The sequence below is a fragment of the Staurois parvus genome, unplaced genomic scaffold (genome assembly GCF_062004578.1).
Source record: "Staurois parvus isolate SC_StPar_1 unplaced genomic scaffold, SC_StPar_1.0 ptg000019l, whole genome shotgun sequence".
Taxonomy (NCBI): Eukaryota; Metazoa; Chordata; class Amphibia; order Anura; family Ranidae; genus Staurois; species Staurois parvus.
In genome coordinates this window covers 19,870,912-19,889,246 of record NW_028317815.1, presented here as the reverse complement: position 1 = coordinate 19,889,246, position 18,335 = coordinate 19,870,912, and the positions used below count along the sequence as shown (strand labels likewise).

General features: G+C 41.8%; 1 protein-coding gene across 3 annotated transcripts in view; it reads right to left on the bottom strand.

Annotated features, from left to right (window-relative positions):
• The window catches only part of RELN (reelin), a 547,755-nt gene that overhangs the window by 129,716 nt on the left and 399,704 nt on the right, over positions 1–18,335 (bottom strand). For all 3 annotated transcript variants that reach the window (XM_089685528.1, XM_089685532.1, XM_089685541.1), the window contains exons 29-30: positions 14,759–14,916; positions 12,917–13,124 (exon numbers count right to left, since the gene is read on the bottom strand). In XM_089685528.1, the coding sequence (XP_089541654.1) occupies positions 12,917–13,124; positions 14,759–14,916 (366 nt within the window). The remainder of the gene's footprint in view (positions 1–12,916; positions 13,125–14,758; positions 14,917–18,335) is intronic.

The window sequence follows — 18,335 nt, the reverse complement described above, 5'->3', positions numbered from 1 at the left end:
AGGAATAAACCAAATGTAACAAAAACAATGCAGCGGATAAAGTAGAAAAGAGAGAAGAAAGAGAGAAAGGAAGGAGAAAACAGCTCCTAAGAAAAAGGAAAAAAATAGGGGGGGGGGGGTCAGCTGTAAGACTCTCACAATACAGAAATGTAACTAATCCAAGGCTCCCAAGTCCCCTCAAATCTGGACACATCATCATTGACAATACTTGTTTATCGTTTACCATTATTCAATTACGTTTATGTTTCACCCTGTCTAACGGGATCACAGATTGTTTCCAACTTCTAGCTATGGTAATGCGAGCCGCCAGTAAGAGGTATAAAATTAGTTTAGTCGATTTTTTGGGAACGTCAGCGGGAAGTATATGAAACAAGGCCACTTCCGGTGATCTATGGATATTAACTCCTGTTACCGAATATATAAAATTAAATATGCGGATCCAGAACCTACTCACAACTGGACATTTCCACCAAATGTGGAACATAGTACTTTCTTGACCACAGTGTCGGAAACAGCTAGATGATACTGAGGGGTACATTTTGGCCAAGCGAGTAGGAACCAAATACCAGCGAAGTAGCATTTTATAATTGGATTCAACAAGATCAGTATTAATCGAGATCTTCGATAAAGTATGAGCCGCATTCCGCCATGTATCTAAATCTAATGAACTATTTAAATCCCCCTCCCATTGGGTCATGTAGGACAATTTAGCGAGGCGATCAACAATGGAAGCATAAAGGATAAACGACCTCGCATCATCCCACCTGCTGCACAGGAGACCTCGAGAGAAGTAAGCGCACAGGGTTCTCTGAGTAATCTAAGTTTGCTAAGGATAAAAGAGCGAAGTTGGTGATATTGAAATATTTCTCTGGGAGGCATCTGATATGTCGTCAAAAAATGTTGAAGTGACCGAGGACTAAACCCATGTAAATAGTCTCCAATACGTAACAAACCCTTATTAATCCACCACTGGAACACCGATGGAGATAGACCCGGGGAAAACTCAGGATTACCAAACACTGGGGCTAATGGGGTATGTGGAGAGGAGAAAGGTTTGCAAGCTCGCCATCTATCCCACACCGATAACGAATAGGATAGAGTAGGACACAAAATAGGAGGACGCAATCCACCGCGAAGCCACAGGAGAGTACCCACAGCGTATGGATGGCACGAAAGAGCCTCAATCCCGACCCACTGGGGACATATCCCCTGGCCGTAGTACACGATAACTGTGATATTTGGGCCGCCTGAAAATATGCCAGAAGATTAGGGAATCCCAAACCACCATGCCTCTTCAGGGAGAATAAGGTAGACTTGTTAATCCTAGGGCGTTTTCCCCTCCATATAAATCTAGAGACCGCTGCTTGTAGTAATAACAGTTTCCGTTTGGGGACCATGATTGGCAGCGTCCTGAAATAGTACAATAAACTCGGTAAAAAGGTCATTTAAATAGAATTAATTCTACCGAACCAGGAAAGTGAAAGATCCTGCTAGTCTAGTAAGTCATTTTTAAGTTGTATGAAAAGCGGGAGATAGTTGGTCTTGTATACCGTCGATATAGATTTCGTGAGGTGAATCCCTAGACAGGGAAGAGAGCCAGGGGCCCACTGAAAATCAAAATTTTCCCGGAGGTAACGAACCTCCGAATCGGGTAATGAGATATTCAAGGCAACCGTTTTAGACGAGTTAAGAGTAAGACCAGAGGCCTCAGAAAACCGATGAAACAAGTGGAAGAAACCAGGCAGAAACGTTCGAGGATTAGAAACATACATGAGAACATCAACAGCAAATAAGGCGCATTTATGATCCCATTGACCACAGTAGACGCCCGAGATAGTGGGATCAGCACGAATAGCAATCGCAAGTGGTTCCATTGCCAAAGCAAAGAGCAATGGAGAAAGAGGACATTCCTGTCTAGTCCCTTGTTCTATCGAAAAAGGGGCTGATTTATATCTATGAATGGAAACTTGAACGGACGGAGTAGAATATAGGGCCCGTAACAGCGTCGTAAAATGAGGGCCAAACCCGAATTTGTCTAACGTCTGAAACAGATAGTCCCAAGACAGACTGTCGAATGCTTTCTGAATATCCAGTGACAGTAGTAAAATTTCCGTCTGTGAAGACCCGTCCCAATTGGACTGCACAGCTGACAGCAAAGCTATAGTCTGTCGAATTTGGTCCGTTGTTTGTCGACCGCTTATGAATCCTGACTGGTCATCATGAATATATAGGGCCAAAAATTTATGGAGACGTAAGGCCAGTATTTTAGCAAGAATCTTCAAATCGCAATTAATTAAGGAAATAGGCCAGTAATTGGAAACCATAGCGGCGTCCTTGAGAGGCTTGGGGATGACACTGATGAATGCTTTATTTTCATCTGGGAGTACCAATCCCCCATCCCGCAAATAGTTAAAGTAGAGGACCATATGGGGCATCAAAATATCAGGGAAAGCTTTATAATAATTATTGGGAAGACCATCCGGTCCTGGGGCCTTATGAGAGGCAAGAGATTTCACCGCGTTCCCAATTTCTCCACATGAAATAGGCCATTCCACCATCTCCCTATGGGTCTCCTGGACGGAGGAAGCGAAACAGACCCCAAAAAGGTGTCAAGAGACGAAGAAGAACCCCCTTTGGGCGAGCTATAAAGTTTAGAGTAGAAAGAATGAAATTTGTGGAGCATCGTACTAGGGTCCTGGGATAACGAACCGTTATCCAGTCTGAGTTTGGGGAGGGCCGTCTGGGAATGTCTGGGAGTCAGCTTGCGTGCTAACAAAGTGCCAGGTCTGTCCCTCCAAGTAAAGAATTTATGATTAGACTAATGAAGTTGTTTGTCAGCAATGGTAGTAAGACACAAATTAAGTTCCAGTCGGGCCTGGTCAAGTTTAAGTAACAAATCAGGACTGGGATTTTGCTTATGTTGAACAACTAGGTCAGTGTATAACTGAGTTTTAACGGTAAGTAGGTCATTTCAGGCTTTTTTAAGACAAGAAGAAAGTTCAATAATACCCCCACTGACCGAGGCCTGATGAGCTGCCCAATTAATCGCCGGGTCCGTGTCCTCTGCTTTATTGAAGTCAAAGAATGCTTGTAGATGTGAGGAGGTTTTCCGACAATGAGAGGGGTTACCCAAAATAGAGTCATTAAGACCCCAGTGAAAAGCCGTCTTACCAGGTGTCCCAGACGACAAGGTTATAGAAACTGGGTCATGGTCAGACCAGGGCGTGGAGAAAATTTTAGCAGTAAGAAGTCTGGGGAGTGTATGTGTCTGAAGAAAAATATGATCAATACAGGAATAACTGTTATGAGCCCTGGAATAGTGGGAGCAGTCTCGAGAAGTAGGATTAGCCTCTCTCCATGCATCAATAAAGTCATAGCAATATAATAGTTGGGCCAACTTACGGCTCCGTCAAGAAGGAGGCTGAAGCGTGACGGTTTGGGAACGATCCAGAGTCTGGTCCAGTGCTAGATTGGAGTCACCAGCCAGAATAACATCACCCTCAAATTCCCCGACCAGGGTGCTTAGCAGGGGCTGAAAAAATTCCACCTGATTGGTATTTGGAGTATAATAAATTAGAAAAGTGATTAGGTGGCCTTTCACCAGAAGATATTGCCCCTCCCTGTCTGGGATAATTTTGGATTCGGTAAAGGACAGTCGGCGAGACAAGCAAAGGGCCACCCCCCGTTTTTTCTCTGTAACATTAGCAAAAAAGCAGACAGGGTAATTTTTTTTTTGGATATAGCGCGGAGAGAAAAAGGGGGGAAAATGCGTCTCCTGTAAGGCAACTATATCTGCCCCAAGAGAGTGGTACGAACTAAAAGCCTGTATGCGTTTAGAGGGGGAATTAAGCCCCTGAACATTGTGAGAAATTAGACGAATACCCCCTCTAGTTGACCGTAGGAAAGACATTATAAATAATTAAGGAGCTAAGCATGATGGAGACCCTACGTTCCTGAAGTGTGAAAATATTCCTAAGAGTCCCTAAATGTTGCCAGCTGACCCCGGAGGAAAACAAAAAAAGACAAAGAAGGAAAAATTGGAGAAAAAGGAAAGAGAAAGGATAAGACATTCGGAACACAAAAGTCTGCATGTCAAGTAACCGTGGTACACGAAACATTACTATATAAATAGATCAGACTATGCACCAGGAAATACAGAGCAATAGCCCTGTAGTGGAATGGATCTGCCCAGAGAAGCGATCTCGGGAAAGAGTCTTCCAGTCAGTGAGCGCAAAGACACTCTCCGGCACCGACAGTAGCAGAAACCCATCAGCAATAAATCAAAAGGTTAGTGCATAAAAATACAAGAACAAAATAAAACAATTGAACCTTCTGTAATGGCATTCAGCAAACAGATGTAATGTAATCCCCCCCCCCCCGCCAATCTCCCCACACCAGCAGAGCAGCAGCGGCCAACACTCGCAGGATCCACAGAGAGGCCACCACCAATCAAAACATCACAGTGAAAAGTCCCCAAAAGGACATGGGAGTTCTAGAGATCTTCCCAGGTGGATTCTGTGACCCCTTCTTCTTAGAGTTTGGCGTCGCCCACAATGGCTGGAGCAGCGGAGGTCGAGAAGCCGATCCCGTAGGGGAATGGAATGCCGGACTGCGAGAGATAACACCCAGCTGAAGCAGCAACTCCTCGCCATCCTGGAATGTAGCAAACCCATAGGATTTTCCATTAAAAATGAACTGCAGGCAAAAAAGGGTAGGCCCAACGATATCTAATGCCCTTCTGAACTAAGTGAGAGAGTAGTGGCTTAAGAGATCGCCGCTTCTGGATCGTGGCTGGAGAGACATCAGCAAAGATTTGTATCTTGTGCCCCGTAAGCTCAAGGTCCAGATTCTCCCTGTCATATCGCATAACCGCTTCCTTGACCTGAAAAAAATGAGGCTTGACGATATCTCTAGGAGGCCCCCCATGCCGGGGGGGGGATCAATGCCCTGTGAATACGATCTATCTCAAGATGAAGGTCATCAATGATGGGCAAAGCAGACCGCATGAGGGTGTGTGCGCAGCTAGTGAACTCCTCAACAGACTCAGGGAGTCCTCGAAAGCGAATTGATGATTCTCCAAATCATCAATTTTAGAGTATGCTTCCTCCAGGCGATCTTGCAAGTCGGTGATCACGTTGGAATTTTGGGAAACACTATGAGCTGTCGCATCAACTTTAGCCTCGATACTGTCCAGCCGTTGGCCCAAGGCCTGAAAATTCTGTTTAAGGTCAGCCGCCAATTTTGAGGTAGCTCTATCCAGTTAGCATTGCAGCAGATCCGCGAACTGAGCTATCAAGGTCGCGTCACCCGAATATAGTGGTGGGTCAGGAGGAATTATTGGAGAGGAAACCGGGCTGTCATCTGCGGGTTCTGGACCGCTATGCCGGCTGGAAAAAATGGCAGCGATCTCGCTGCTCAATGGCGAGGAGGCAAGGGAGTCACGGCCCAAGGAACAGGCCGAAGCCTGGGGCTGGAAGTTGACCGGGGGGGCTGCAGGGAGACACTCACCCCAGCTGGTGATGCTGTCGCAGTCCTCCTCAGTCCAGTGTGGGATGAGGTGCTCGTTTTCTCCCTCTGGGGGAGAGGTGCTGCCGTGAGAGAGGCAGAGGAGGCACTAGGAGCTGCGGGCACGATCTGGGCGCCATCTTGGACCTCCCAGTCCCCGCAGGGAGCAGCATCTGGGAGCCTCCAGGCTCTTCCCCGCCAGTTTTCCCGGCATATTGCGGGTGCCTGAGGTCCGGTCCAGGTCTGGAGGGGGCCCCGGGAGCTAGTGTGCACTATGCCCTTATATGGGCTGTTATCGGCGCCGGAGGTGTGCGGAGCTATCGCCGGGACATCCGATCCTGGCGGCCGCGCATGCACACTATCAAGCTTGCATCTTTAAATCCTTCATGCCAACCATACGCATATATGTGGCCTTACAGAACTGGGGTTTTTTCCATGGGGCTGCATATATGCATATTGGTGTTTGTGCCGGGAGCTACGCACAGCACATTCCCAGTACAGATAGTGGGCTGTAACCGGGATGTCTGGGTCCTATAGTAACGCTCAAGTCCCAGGACCTGATTGCTGTGATATCCTCTAACTGTGCAGTCTGCCCCCTGTGTTTTTTTTCTCTCTGAATGTGGGAGAGAAACATTGTTTCTCTCTCTCATGCTAGGAGAATGTAAACAAAACTGTGTAGTAATAAAAAATAAATAAATACAAAAGTAAAGGAAAAATACCTAGATCAATGTTAGATCTAGGACAGTGCCAAGGTTAGGGTCAAGCAAAGGTCAAGATCAGGGTAAATGTCGTGATCAGAACATTTTGGGATTTTTTTTAAACATTTTTAAAAGTAGTATTAGTGTCAGTTATTGTCAGTGTCAGGTTGTTTTAGGTAGGATAAAAAATGCGCAGTATTGTTTCAACCAATAACATACACATATATGATATTGATGCGAATGTCAGGGGCAGGGGAATTTATTTTAGGATGTTCTTTGTTGGTAGGGTATGGTAGTAGCAAGAAATATACAGCTAATTTAAAAAAATTATTTATTTTTACTATTTTGGGCTAGTTTTCCCTTGATGACAAAAAAAAATCTGGAGATATCTGTTACTATTTACCACCAAAAGAAAGCCCAATTTTGAACAAAATAAGTTACAATCCACCTGGACATACAAAGTAGTTTTGATGATATGTACGATTTTACTAACATGTCAAAGTTGGAAAATTGTGTTTAGGTATTAAGATTTGTTTTACCTTTAGTCACTAAGGGGTTGAAAACCTAAGTTAAAATACAAGGGATAAAATCAAGAAACAGAAAGACAGAAAACCTTACCCTTCTCACAGAAAACACTGTTCCAAGTTTCATCAGATTCCAGCCATGGCATTTGGTCATGTGATTTCTGCTAAAGAAGAGGATCAGAGTTTACACTGATCCTCCCAGCACAGTTTGAATTGCTCGAGTATTTGGTCATACAACTGGCATAGGAATTGTCCTGGAACAGCATTTTCTTAGAGAAGGTAAGATAATATAGCCCCTTTGTTGCTGTTTATCTAAGCAAATCTGTTTACATAACTTATGTTTGACTACAGGTCTAGTTTTACCTCCTAAATAATGCATTATAAATAATGACACTCTTCACATTTTTCATTGAATCTGACTTGCTAAAAGTGCAATAGGTGGATGACACTATTGTTTTGGGTTTTTTTAAAATCTCAATATCAGATAATTATCAGACATAACTACTGTCAAAATGATTTGCACATCTGATTCAAATACAAATGTTGCCTTCTAATTCACAGTTATTTCACATTACTTTACAGATTATTAGACACCAGTATATGCAAAAACATTTTTTGTTTTTAAATAAAAAAGAAATAGTAATAGTATTTCTTGATAAAGCAATTTTCTGCAAAAAAAATTTTTTTTTTTCTTAGTATAGTTTTCTAGTCTTTTCTATTCATTTCATTCCAGCCCACACGACTGTCAGAATTATCACCTTTACAAATCCAGGAGGTATACTCTTCGGATGTCATAAACACATACAGTAGATCCTCAGTTATATTATAGCTGATATCAGCAGTCATGCACTGGAGCGATTATGGCTTAAACCAATTCACACCAAGCATTCACCCGATATAAATCTGCCTTCTTAACATACACTTCCTCCCTTCACGCTGATAAACAAGCCTACTATGTCACTCTCATTATTACTGTCTCTTCCAGTCCTCGTCGGCTCTTCTCTACTTTTAACTCTCTACTTTCTCTGCCTCCACCGCCAACTAGTACCTCTCTCACTGCCCACGAGATTGCAAACCACTTCAAAAACAAGATTGACACAATTCGTAGGGACATCACCACTACACAGACATCCACCCCACTTAGCATTCCTCATATTAAGCCTCCCTCAAAACTTTCCTCTTTTGACCTCGCTACTACCAAAGAGGTCACTAAGGTTTTCTCAGTAGCCTGCCTCACCACCTGCCCCCTGGACCCTGTCCCCTCACAACTCCTTCGGTCACTCTCCTCTTCCATCCTATGTTCCCTCACTCACATCTTCAATCTTTCCCTCTCTACTGGTGCCTTCCCCTCCCCTCTAAAGCATGCGCACATCACTCCCATACTTAAAAAACCCTCCCTGGACCCCACCAACCTGAACAACCTAAGACCCATCTCCCTGCTGCCATTTACCTCTAAACTCCTGGAATGCTTAGTCTACAATCGTCTGAACTCCCACCTCACCGACAACAACCTTCTCGACCCTTTACAGTCTGGCTTTCGCCCCCTACACTCCACTGAAACTGCCCTACTAAAACTCTCTAATGGTGTACTAACTGCTAAAACCAACGGCCACTATTCAATACTCCTACTAATCGACCTCTCCGCGGCTTTTGATAGGGTTGACCATCCCCTCCTCAAAAAAAACTCCACTCTCTTGGCCTCAGAGACTCCGCTCTCTCCTGGTTCTCCTCCTATCTTTCGCAGCGCTCCGTCAGTGTTACCTATAACGCTGCCATCTGCTCTTCACTCCCTCTTTCTGTAGGGGTCCCTCAAGGTTTTGTCCTTAGACCCCTTCTCTTCTCCATCTACACCTCCTCCCTTGGTCAATTGATAAACTCCCACGGCTTCAATTACCATCTCTATGCTGATGACACGCAAATCTATCTGTCTACCCCTCACCTCACCCCTTCAGTCTCCACTCGCATCACTAGCCTACTAAGTGAGATATCGGCTTGGATGTCACTCCACTTCCTCAAATTCAATCTTTCCAAAACTGAGCTCTTAGTATTCCACCCAGCCCGTGCCACCTCCACTGACTTCACCATCAAGATCGATAACACTATCATCAGTCCCTCCCCTCATGCCAGGGTCCTAGATATAATCCTAGACCCCCATCTGGGGCTTCCAGCCCCAGATCCAATTGCTTACAAAATCATGTAGACTTCACCTCCGCAACATCTCGAAGATACGACCATTCCTAATCCCGGAAACCACTAAGCAACTTATTCACTCCCTTGTCATAACACGCCTCGACTATTGTAACTCCCTTCTCATTGGCCTACCTCATCGCAGGCTATCCCTACTTCAGTCTATCATGAATGCTGCTGCCAGATTCATCCACCTTACTAACCGTTCTGTATCTGCCACCCCTCTCTGCCAATCCCTCCACTGGTTCCCAGTTGCCCAACGAATAAAATTTAAAACACTAACACTGACATATAAAGCCGTTCATAACACTGCCCCAAATTACATAACCGATCTTGTCTCTAAATATCACCCAAACCGTACTCTCTGCTCCTCGCAAGGCCTCCTACTCTCTAGCTCCCTTGTCTCCTCCTCTCATGCTCGTCTCCATGACTTCTCCAGGGCTTCCCCCATCCTGTGGGACTCCCTACCCCCATCTATCAGACTATCGCCTACTCTGCTGACTTTTAGGCGATCGCTGAAAACCTATCTCTTCAGGGAAGCCTATCCCGCCCTCTGCTAATACTGGAATCCTCTACTCTTCCAACCACTCCATCCCCCACAGTTATTACCTAGTGCACCATTAACCCCTCCCTCCTAGATTGTAAGCTCCAAGGAGCAGGGCCCTCAAATGCCTCTTGTATTGAACTGCATTGTTACTGTACTGTCTCCCACTATAATGTAAAGTGCTGAGCAAACTGTTGGCGCTATATAAATCCTGTATAATAATAATATCAAGTTAGAGCCAACTGTCTCCAACCTGTCCTGTTCATTACAATACAGTGAATAACCCCTTCAAAGTTTAGGTTTTAACAAATAACTTGTATTATTTGCAACATTTCTTTCCAAATGAACAATTCATGTATTTAGCTGACAATGTATCTTTAAATGCTACATGTAAAAATTCTCTTTCTGCTGTTAATATGATTGCATTAATGTATCACTGCTGGAATGGGAATAAAAAGTTTTAAATTTTATGGACATATAATTCCTTATCTAATCAAACTCAGTAAGCCTAATAAAGTAATTTTAGTATTGTAGTTGAATAGAATATGTATAGATTGCAGTGAATATGTAGAATATGTATAGATTGCAGGTTGATTTACTAAAACTGGAGCGTGTAAAATCTGGTGCACCTATACATGGTAGCTAGAGATGAGCGAATCGAACCAGGCGAACCGGAATTCGATTCGAATTTCAGGAAAAATTTTTCCCGATCAGCCGGCAAAAGTGTCCCTGCAGAGAGCTCCGCTATTTCTGACATTTCCTTCACATGTACAGCGGTTGAAACATTGTATCTATTAGTTTCCATTTAGGATACAGATGTTTCAACCGCTGTACATGTGAAGAAGCTGTCAGAGAACTGTCAGAAATAGAGGAACTCTGCACATACACTTTTTGCCGGTTTGGAATTCTTATTTTCATCCTACTTCTTCTTCTTCTTCTTCATCCTCATCCTCAGAAGAAGAAGAAGAGGATGAGGATGAAGAAGAAGAAGAAGAAGTAGGATGAAAATAAGAATAAGAATAATAATAAGAATGGATCCATTTATGGAAACAAATAGATACAATGTTTCAACCGCTGTATGGAGTGAATGTCCCAGAACTGTCAGAAATAGCCTATTTCTGACAGTTTTGTGACATTCACTCCATACAGCGGTTGAAACCGCTGTATGGAGTGAATGTCACAGAACTGTCAGAAATAGCCTATTTCTGACAGTTCTGGGACATTCATTTCACTCCATACAGCGGTTGAAACCGCTGTATGGAGTGAATGTCACAGAACTGTCAGAAATAGCCTATTTCTGACAGTTCTGTGACATTCACTCCATATAGCGGTTGAAACATTGTATCTATTTGTTTCCATAAATGGATCCATTTATGGAAACAAATAGATACAATGTTTCAACCGCTGTATGGAGTGAATGTCCCAGAACTGTCAGAAATAGCCTATTTCTGACAGTTCTGTGACATTCACTCCATACAGCGGTTGAAACCGCTGTATGGAGTGAATGTCACAGAACTGTCAGAAATAGACAGAAACTGTCACAGAACTGTCCTTCTTCTCATCCTTCTCCTTCTTCTCATCCTTCTCCTTCTCCTTCTTCTCATCCTTCTCCTTCTTCTCATCCTTCTCCTTCTCCTTCTTCTCATCCTTCTCCTTCTCTTTCTTCTCATCCTTCTCCTTCTTCTCATCCTTCTCCTTCTCCTTCTTCTCATCCTTCTCCTTCTTCTCATCCTTCTCCTTCTCCTTCTTCTCATCCTTCTCCTTCTTCTCATCCTTCTCCTTCTTCTCATCCTTCTCCTTCTCCTTCTTCTCATCCTTCTCCTTCTCCATCTTCTCATCCTTCTCCTTCTCCATCTTCTCATCCTTCTCCTTCTCCTTCTTCTCATCCTTCTCCTTCTCCTTCTTCTCATCCTTCTCCTTCTTCTCATCCTTCTCCTTCTTCTCATCCTTCTCCTTCTCCTTCTTCTCATCCTTCTCCTTCTTCTCATCCTTCTCCTTCTCCTTCTTCTCATCCTTCTCCTTCTCCTTCTCCTTCCTCATCTCCAAGGGCATTTAAATTAAAGGTACAGTGTTCTGCACTAATTTAAAGGCTCTCTGAAGCCTAGAAACCCTTTTTATAAGTTAACTTCGTAGCGAATTAATTCGCATCGAATCGAATTTCTTCCTGAAATTCGGCGAATCAGCCGAATCGAATTTTTGAATAATTCGCTCATCTCTAATGGTAGCCAATCAGCTTCTACCTTCAGCTTGTTCAATTAAGATTTGACAAAAAAAAAAACTGGAAGCTGATTGGTTTCTATGCAGAGCTGCACCAGATATTGCACGCTCCAGTTTTAGTAAATCTACCCCACTGTCTCTCCTAGCAAATGCCAAGTTTTCTTATGCTGCCAATTAATGTTTGCTGTTTAGAGCTGAACTTCATTTAATTATTAAGCAAATTTGTATTCTCCTGTAGTCCCCTGAACAATGGCTGGGGAGTGGCAGCACACTGAAGCTCTATTGATTTGAACATTGTAAGTGTAAAACTGATCATGCACACAACTTGGGAGAGCACATGAATGACCTCATCAATGTGCTACTGGCCCTTCAGTGCCCATTCACAGACTTGGTGGGTCCTGGGTTAGTTTTCAACTGAAATGTAGACTGCATGGGTATTCAATAACTTGCTTTACTATTTGGCAGGGCTATCCGTATCACAAGACTGGCTTAGCAAAATTACAACTCCTTTGGCAAATAAAAACATTCACATATGCGTATTTTAGCTGTTTTTCTGATGCTTGTCTGGTGATCAGCTTTAATATAATTTTTAGTGAGGCACAATGATGAAATTGTCCATCCTGTGAAGTTCCTGTATGTGCTTGTAAAGTATTCCATGGCCGTGTGCAACCATTTCCCGCTCACTGTACATAAATCTTTCCTTATTTTAACATCACTTTGGTCATTTTTAACTGAGGAAATCATCTTTCCTCACTTCATTATATTAGCTTCCAGGAAAACAATGATCTTAGATGTTTACTCGCTGACCTGCACCGGTGAACTATATTTTGTAGTGGAGGGATATGATATGGAGATTTACAGGAGATAGGCGCCAATACTCATGTTAACAACTATCACTATTTACACTATTGGGTTTACAATAATGTAAACAGTTTATTCACTTTTTTACCTTCAGATGGATGTGAAATATGTAGCTTACAAACATATATTTTAATTAAAGCTCAAACAGAATTGCATGTCTGGAAACACAGTTAAATATTTTATGACCCTCCCTTTAAATGAATAAACTGTTCATTGAGAAGTCTTTGTTTTTCACAAGCTGGTTTATAGTAAACACAAAGGGTAATTAAAACGGCCACCAGCCCACATAGTAAATGCTTATAGTGCTTTACATTTACAAGAAAACTGTCTGGTTTATATGTAGCACAAATTCAAACTGAATATATGGGCTGTTTATTCACCTGGTGTTAGTCGTATCCAAGGCAGCAGTTCTCGCTTCTCTCTTTCCAGGTCCATTAAAGTACAATGATTTGCCATCACTTAGTGTCCCACAGCCTGTGCCCACCTGTCCGCCGGTGATTTTATACCAAAGCTGGCTCAGTTTGCCTTCAAATCTGTCAAACATTTCAATTGGATTGGGCCTGTTTGAGACACATGTGCCATGTTCAGCTAAAATTAAAAGTAAATTTGTAGTTGTTACAAAAGAAAAAGTAGAAGGCTAATTTTTTAGAAGCTTGGAAAATAGGTTTTATCAAAACTGTAACAGATTCCCATAAACAGTCTTGTATACATACTTGTGTATACTGTATTTTTGACTATCTTAAATTAAAAACAACCTGACATATAGGGGCAACTTAATATTCCATGAATGCAAAACAAAAAAGAGTAACTCCACAAACATTTTTAAATCATTGCTAAAGCTTCACATTTTTTTCTTAGAATTAGCTATATATAGGACAGGTGAGCAGAAAACAATAAATTTTTGATGTAAAAATAGTGTACAACACTGAGAAATCATTACATTTCTAAGCACAGCCATCAGGTTGCTTTGCGCCTTTTTCCTAAAGTTTAAGTAGAGAAAGCAATGTTCATTCAGTGCCCACTGATCCCCCCTGCTTAGGATTACATGTCCCATGATTCAAAGTATCACTGCACATGTGCCCACCATCTACTGTACTCCTCTCTGGCTTTCTGTAAATGGCGGAGCAGGCATCCTGCAAATGAAAGTCTGTGAGCTGGCCAGCTGCAAGCATTTCTGTTCCACTAAAATGCCCTATATTGGTGGCAGAAAAAGGTTCAATGACCTGTGTTGATGCGCTCTGAGCTTGTTATGATGGTGAATTAATCTTGTTTCAGGTGCATTCCATCTGCATCTTGTATCAGTTTTAGATCATTAACAGTTCATTGACAGGTGTATTTGATAAGTGGTTGCTTCATCTCTGACCTGTATTTGACCTCCATCTAAGCTGCATCAACCTACTTCAATTTGGGTTTGCCTTGACTTGCATTGGTAGTGAAGCAGTTTTGATGAAAAAAAAAGTACATCAACACAGGCCCTTAATATCAGCGATGAATATTAAAGTATATGTAAATCCTCACCTTGTAAAGCAGCCCATTCAGTTTAAAATAGAACTGAAAGGCAAAACATTTGTGTATAGATATAAAAACAGTTTTAAATACCTTTTTTTCCCGTTTTATAAATGATCACATGCCCCCTAAAGCTCCTTATGCAGCTAAGAACAGAGAGCTGGGGAAGGGGAAACAGCAGTACACTAAACTTCCAAGTGAATTGCTGTACTGGAGGAGGGAGAGGGGGCAGCGTGTGTGCATAGTTTTGATCAATGGAGGAGAGCACACTAAGTTCCCTGCACAGCTAGAGAACTGGCCACGCTGTGCTCATGCCTAATATAGTCAGTTTTTAACAGGAAAGCAGACAAACTGGGAGGAACACTAGGGATTTCAAACAAAGGAAGCACTACAAAGAGAACAGGATACTTTTTCATACAAATTCATGGTACAGCAGGAACATATCGGGAATATGAAATATTGGGCTTACATATTCTTGAAGCTTTTTCTTCCATACATCTGTAGTGCGGTTAATGCTGAAAATGATACTATTCAGCTTGAACACTTAATCACAAACACATCAATTTAAAAAAATGGACTTCTGCACCTGCATGCTTCATGAAAACTTTGCTTAAGTTTAGCTAACTGAACATTCTTTACTCTTTTAGTAAATTATAGCTTTTCCCTTGTTACAGTTTTAATTATATTGGCTATCCACCTATAAATAAAATGCTCACCTGTAAATCCCCTGTCACAGAAACAAACTCCAGAAACACAGTCCCCATGGCCATTACAGTAGTTGGGACAAGGTTCCGATATGTAGACACCATCCAGGCCAAAAGCAGGAAGATTTTTCTGTAAGCTGCTCTCCTGTATCCAGCGAAATCTGGTCTTACTAAAACAACACACCAAATATTGTGTGTATTTCTAGGCATATATAAATCACAAATACACTGCACAAGCTTGGGAAATTTAAAAAAGGAAACATCAACATTCCTAGCATCACATATGTAGGACCTGATAGGCTTTCAGAAATTGTCAGCGAGTCTTCCATATAATGCAGTTGTCTGTGCCCAGTACGGAACTACCATATTTTTAATGTAGGATCAAGCTTATAAGCTTCTGTTACAGAAGAAAATGACCCTTACAGCAGATTTTTTTTTAGAAAGGCAACTTGTCTATGGCAATACTCCTACACATGATGCCCAAGGGAAGTTTTGGTCTATAAACGTCTGTAAAATGTGTTAGCGTATGTTGAGATTTGTGTGCCAGCAGACTGTTTCTTGGAGTCCTTTATCATAAGTCTGGGTTATTCATAAAAAAATAATGATGCTCAGTGGTTCACAAATAGATATACATCAAGGCTAAAAAAAACAGTTTTTCTGTGATCTTGTACTAAAAAAATTGTAGCTTGCCATTGCTAACCTTTGCTTCTACAAATTCTAGTTGCCTAAGGCCTGTTTCACAAAGACTTCAGTTTGTATAAGAGAAGTGTGAACATTAAGTATTTGCAGAGCCTTCGGCAAGCTTTGTTGAGGCTTTAAAGTATCATTTAACTCCAGTTTGTAAATGCTGAACATAGATCCTAATAGGAGTATTGATTGCCGCTTTAAATAAGGTGTTAGCAGGCTTCAACAGGCTTTCAACAAGCTTCAGAAAGTACTGAAGATTGCTAGCAGCTTGTTTAAAGTGACAATCAACACTCCGATTAGGATGTGTTCAACATTTATAAACAGGGGCTGAATTGTACTTTAATAAAGCTTGCTGAAAGCTCTGTAAAAGCTTTTTCAAAGCTTGCAGCTTATACACGCCGATGCCTGTGTGAAACCTAAATGTGAAGCCTAAATGTTAAGCCGATCAAAGACTTCATAATTTTCTGTGTCAATAATTCAGACTATTTTGATTTCAATTTAGCTTTCAAATCCACATGTTTGTTCCATGTCAGTAACTTACAAAATATTAAATCCATGGACAGCTAGGCAACTAGCATTTTCTGATCACCACTAAGGGAACCTGATATTTGTCTTAGTACAGGTATTCTTTAAAATGTATAAACTGCAAATCCTATTAAATGTGGAGTGTCTATCATCAAACTCAAAGTGCTGAGGAAATCAAAGAGGCTCATACTGTATCATTTATAGTTGCATACACTTATGGAAACTGATTATTTGTAATCGTCGCTACCTGCTTGTAGAGTGTAAGCACTGCCTAACAGTCTTCTGGAAATGATATCCATTTGTACTATGTAATATTTGTGTACAGGCAACCACATCTCCTCCTAGTTTATCATGGTTTCCTTTGATGTTTTTATTATTTCACTGGCGCTTCTTTATTTAATATACAGCACAGCAAAGATGTTTTAGGTATATACTTCATAAATAATAACCCTGGCTAGCTGATCACATTCAGAAAACTCAAGTAGGCAATTTAGCCAGGTAGAGATGATGGCTGTGCATGTACAAAGTAATATTCATACCTCTCAGGTGCTGGACATTTTATTAATCTTCTGTGTGCTCAGCTTTCTACGCCTAATCCTCCTTCCAACAGTAAAATATTTTAATAAAAGGATTGTGCGTGGAGCTGGGTGGCATAATTTATTTTCATTTCATCTTGTTTGTTTAGTGCCATCAACATGAACTGTCATTCTACCACATTTACTACTTCTTAATGGCTCCTGTGACTTTCAGCATATGACTCTGCAAACAAGCTGCTGAGGAGCGGTGAACGTGATGGCAAGCTGAGATGAATTGTACAAGCCAGTCAATCACTTGCTCTCTTTTCCAGAGGAAAGAAGGGGATTTGAACAGTATGTCCTTGCTGTGCAGAGCTTTCTTGCCATCTGGAAACATGTCGGTCCAAGTACACAGTATCTGGGAAAGGACAACTAGCTCGAAGTCCCAGAAGTGATTATTACCGCGCTAAAAAATATGTTATTTCTGAACCATGGCCAGGAAAGCTTAGACTGTATTTATAACCTTATTGCACCTTGACCCTGATCACCAGGGACTGCCACTGACATACTTTTTTATATTCAGGAGTCAGTCTGTGATTTGCACAGTAATAATTAGCAACCATCAGGACATACTGGAGTCATATACCAGCAGATGGCAATGTGTTAAAGATCTGTAAAGGTGTTTATTTGTTGTTGTGAAATCACATGATTTTACACAAGATGTCACCTTGTTTGCAGGGCATGGGGGTCATTTTTCCTGTATAAACGGTAGCATCACATTCTAGGTGCAAATATAAGATTCAGTGCCAGAAGTGGATAAACAGTACTCTCCTTTATACAAGTAAAATGTAGATGAGATGGAAGAAATAAAAAGTAAAGGGAAAAGGTACTATATTTATAGGTTTATGTCCATCCTTAGTACAGGGATGTTGGGGGTGTTTTAGAACCACCTCCGAAGGCAAACTGTCACATGACCCGTGGCTCTGCAGTACCGTACCTCGACAACCCTGTCAGACCTTAGATACAAAGGCTGCACAGACCCAAGGAAAATTCTCCTAAGCTCCTTCTGAACTCTGAGGGAAGCTTTAGAGGATCGCCCTCATTTTGCGGGTGCTGCTGCATCTGAGGTTTGGTATTTCAACAGAAAGAGGGAGTATCCTGGTGAGGGGGTTTGTTAGAGAGGGGTTTTCTTTTTTGCTGCTTGGGGCTTTTCTGAGGGAGGTAGACTTTGCTGGGGAGGTAGAGTTTTGTTGAGTGAGAGAGAAGTTTTCCTGCAGGAGGGATATTTTTGCTGATGAGGTTTTTTTTTTATTGAGTACATACTGTCATGACTGGTCGAATATTATAATGATTGCCTTTTTTTGCGCCCATATCATTAAAGTTGCCTGTTTGTTGCCCATTTTTTGCCCACGATTGTCACAATCATCTGTTTTGCCTGTCTGATATAATGATTGTCTGTTTCTGCCTGTATATTGTACTATTGACTGATTGTCTCCAGTACATATATTGCAAAGGCTCGTTAGAATATCTTATTACTATGATTTAGTCCCCTGCAGGCCTCTTACTATCAAAGAACACTGATATTATCCGTATGTTTCACCACTGAGCATTACATGCACCACTATTAAAGTCCTTTAATCTTACTTATTTTGCATTCAGATCATTTCCCCTCTATATGGGGCTGATTTACTAAAGCCAAATAGACTGTGCACTTCGCAAGTAAATGAAATTAAGCTTCAATTTGCAAAGCATATCCAATCACATACCAGTAAAATAAAAAATACATAATTTTGCTTGCACATAATTGGTTGATGGAAGTCTTCAGAGCTTTCCCTCATTTACTAAGCTGTGGAGCAAATGCC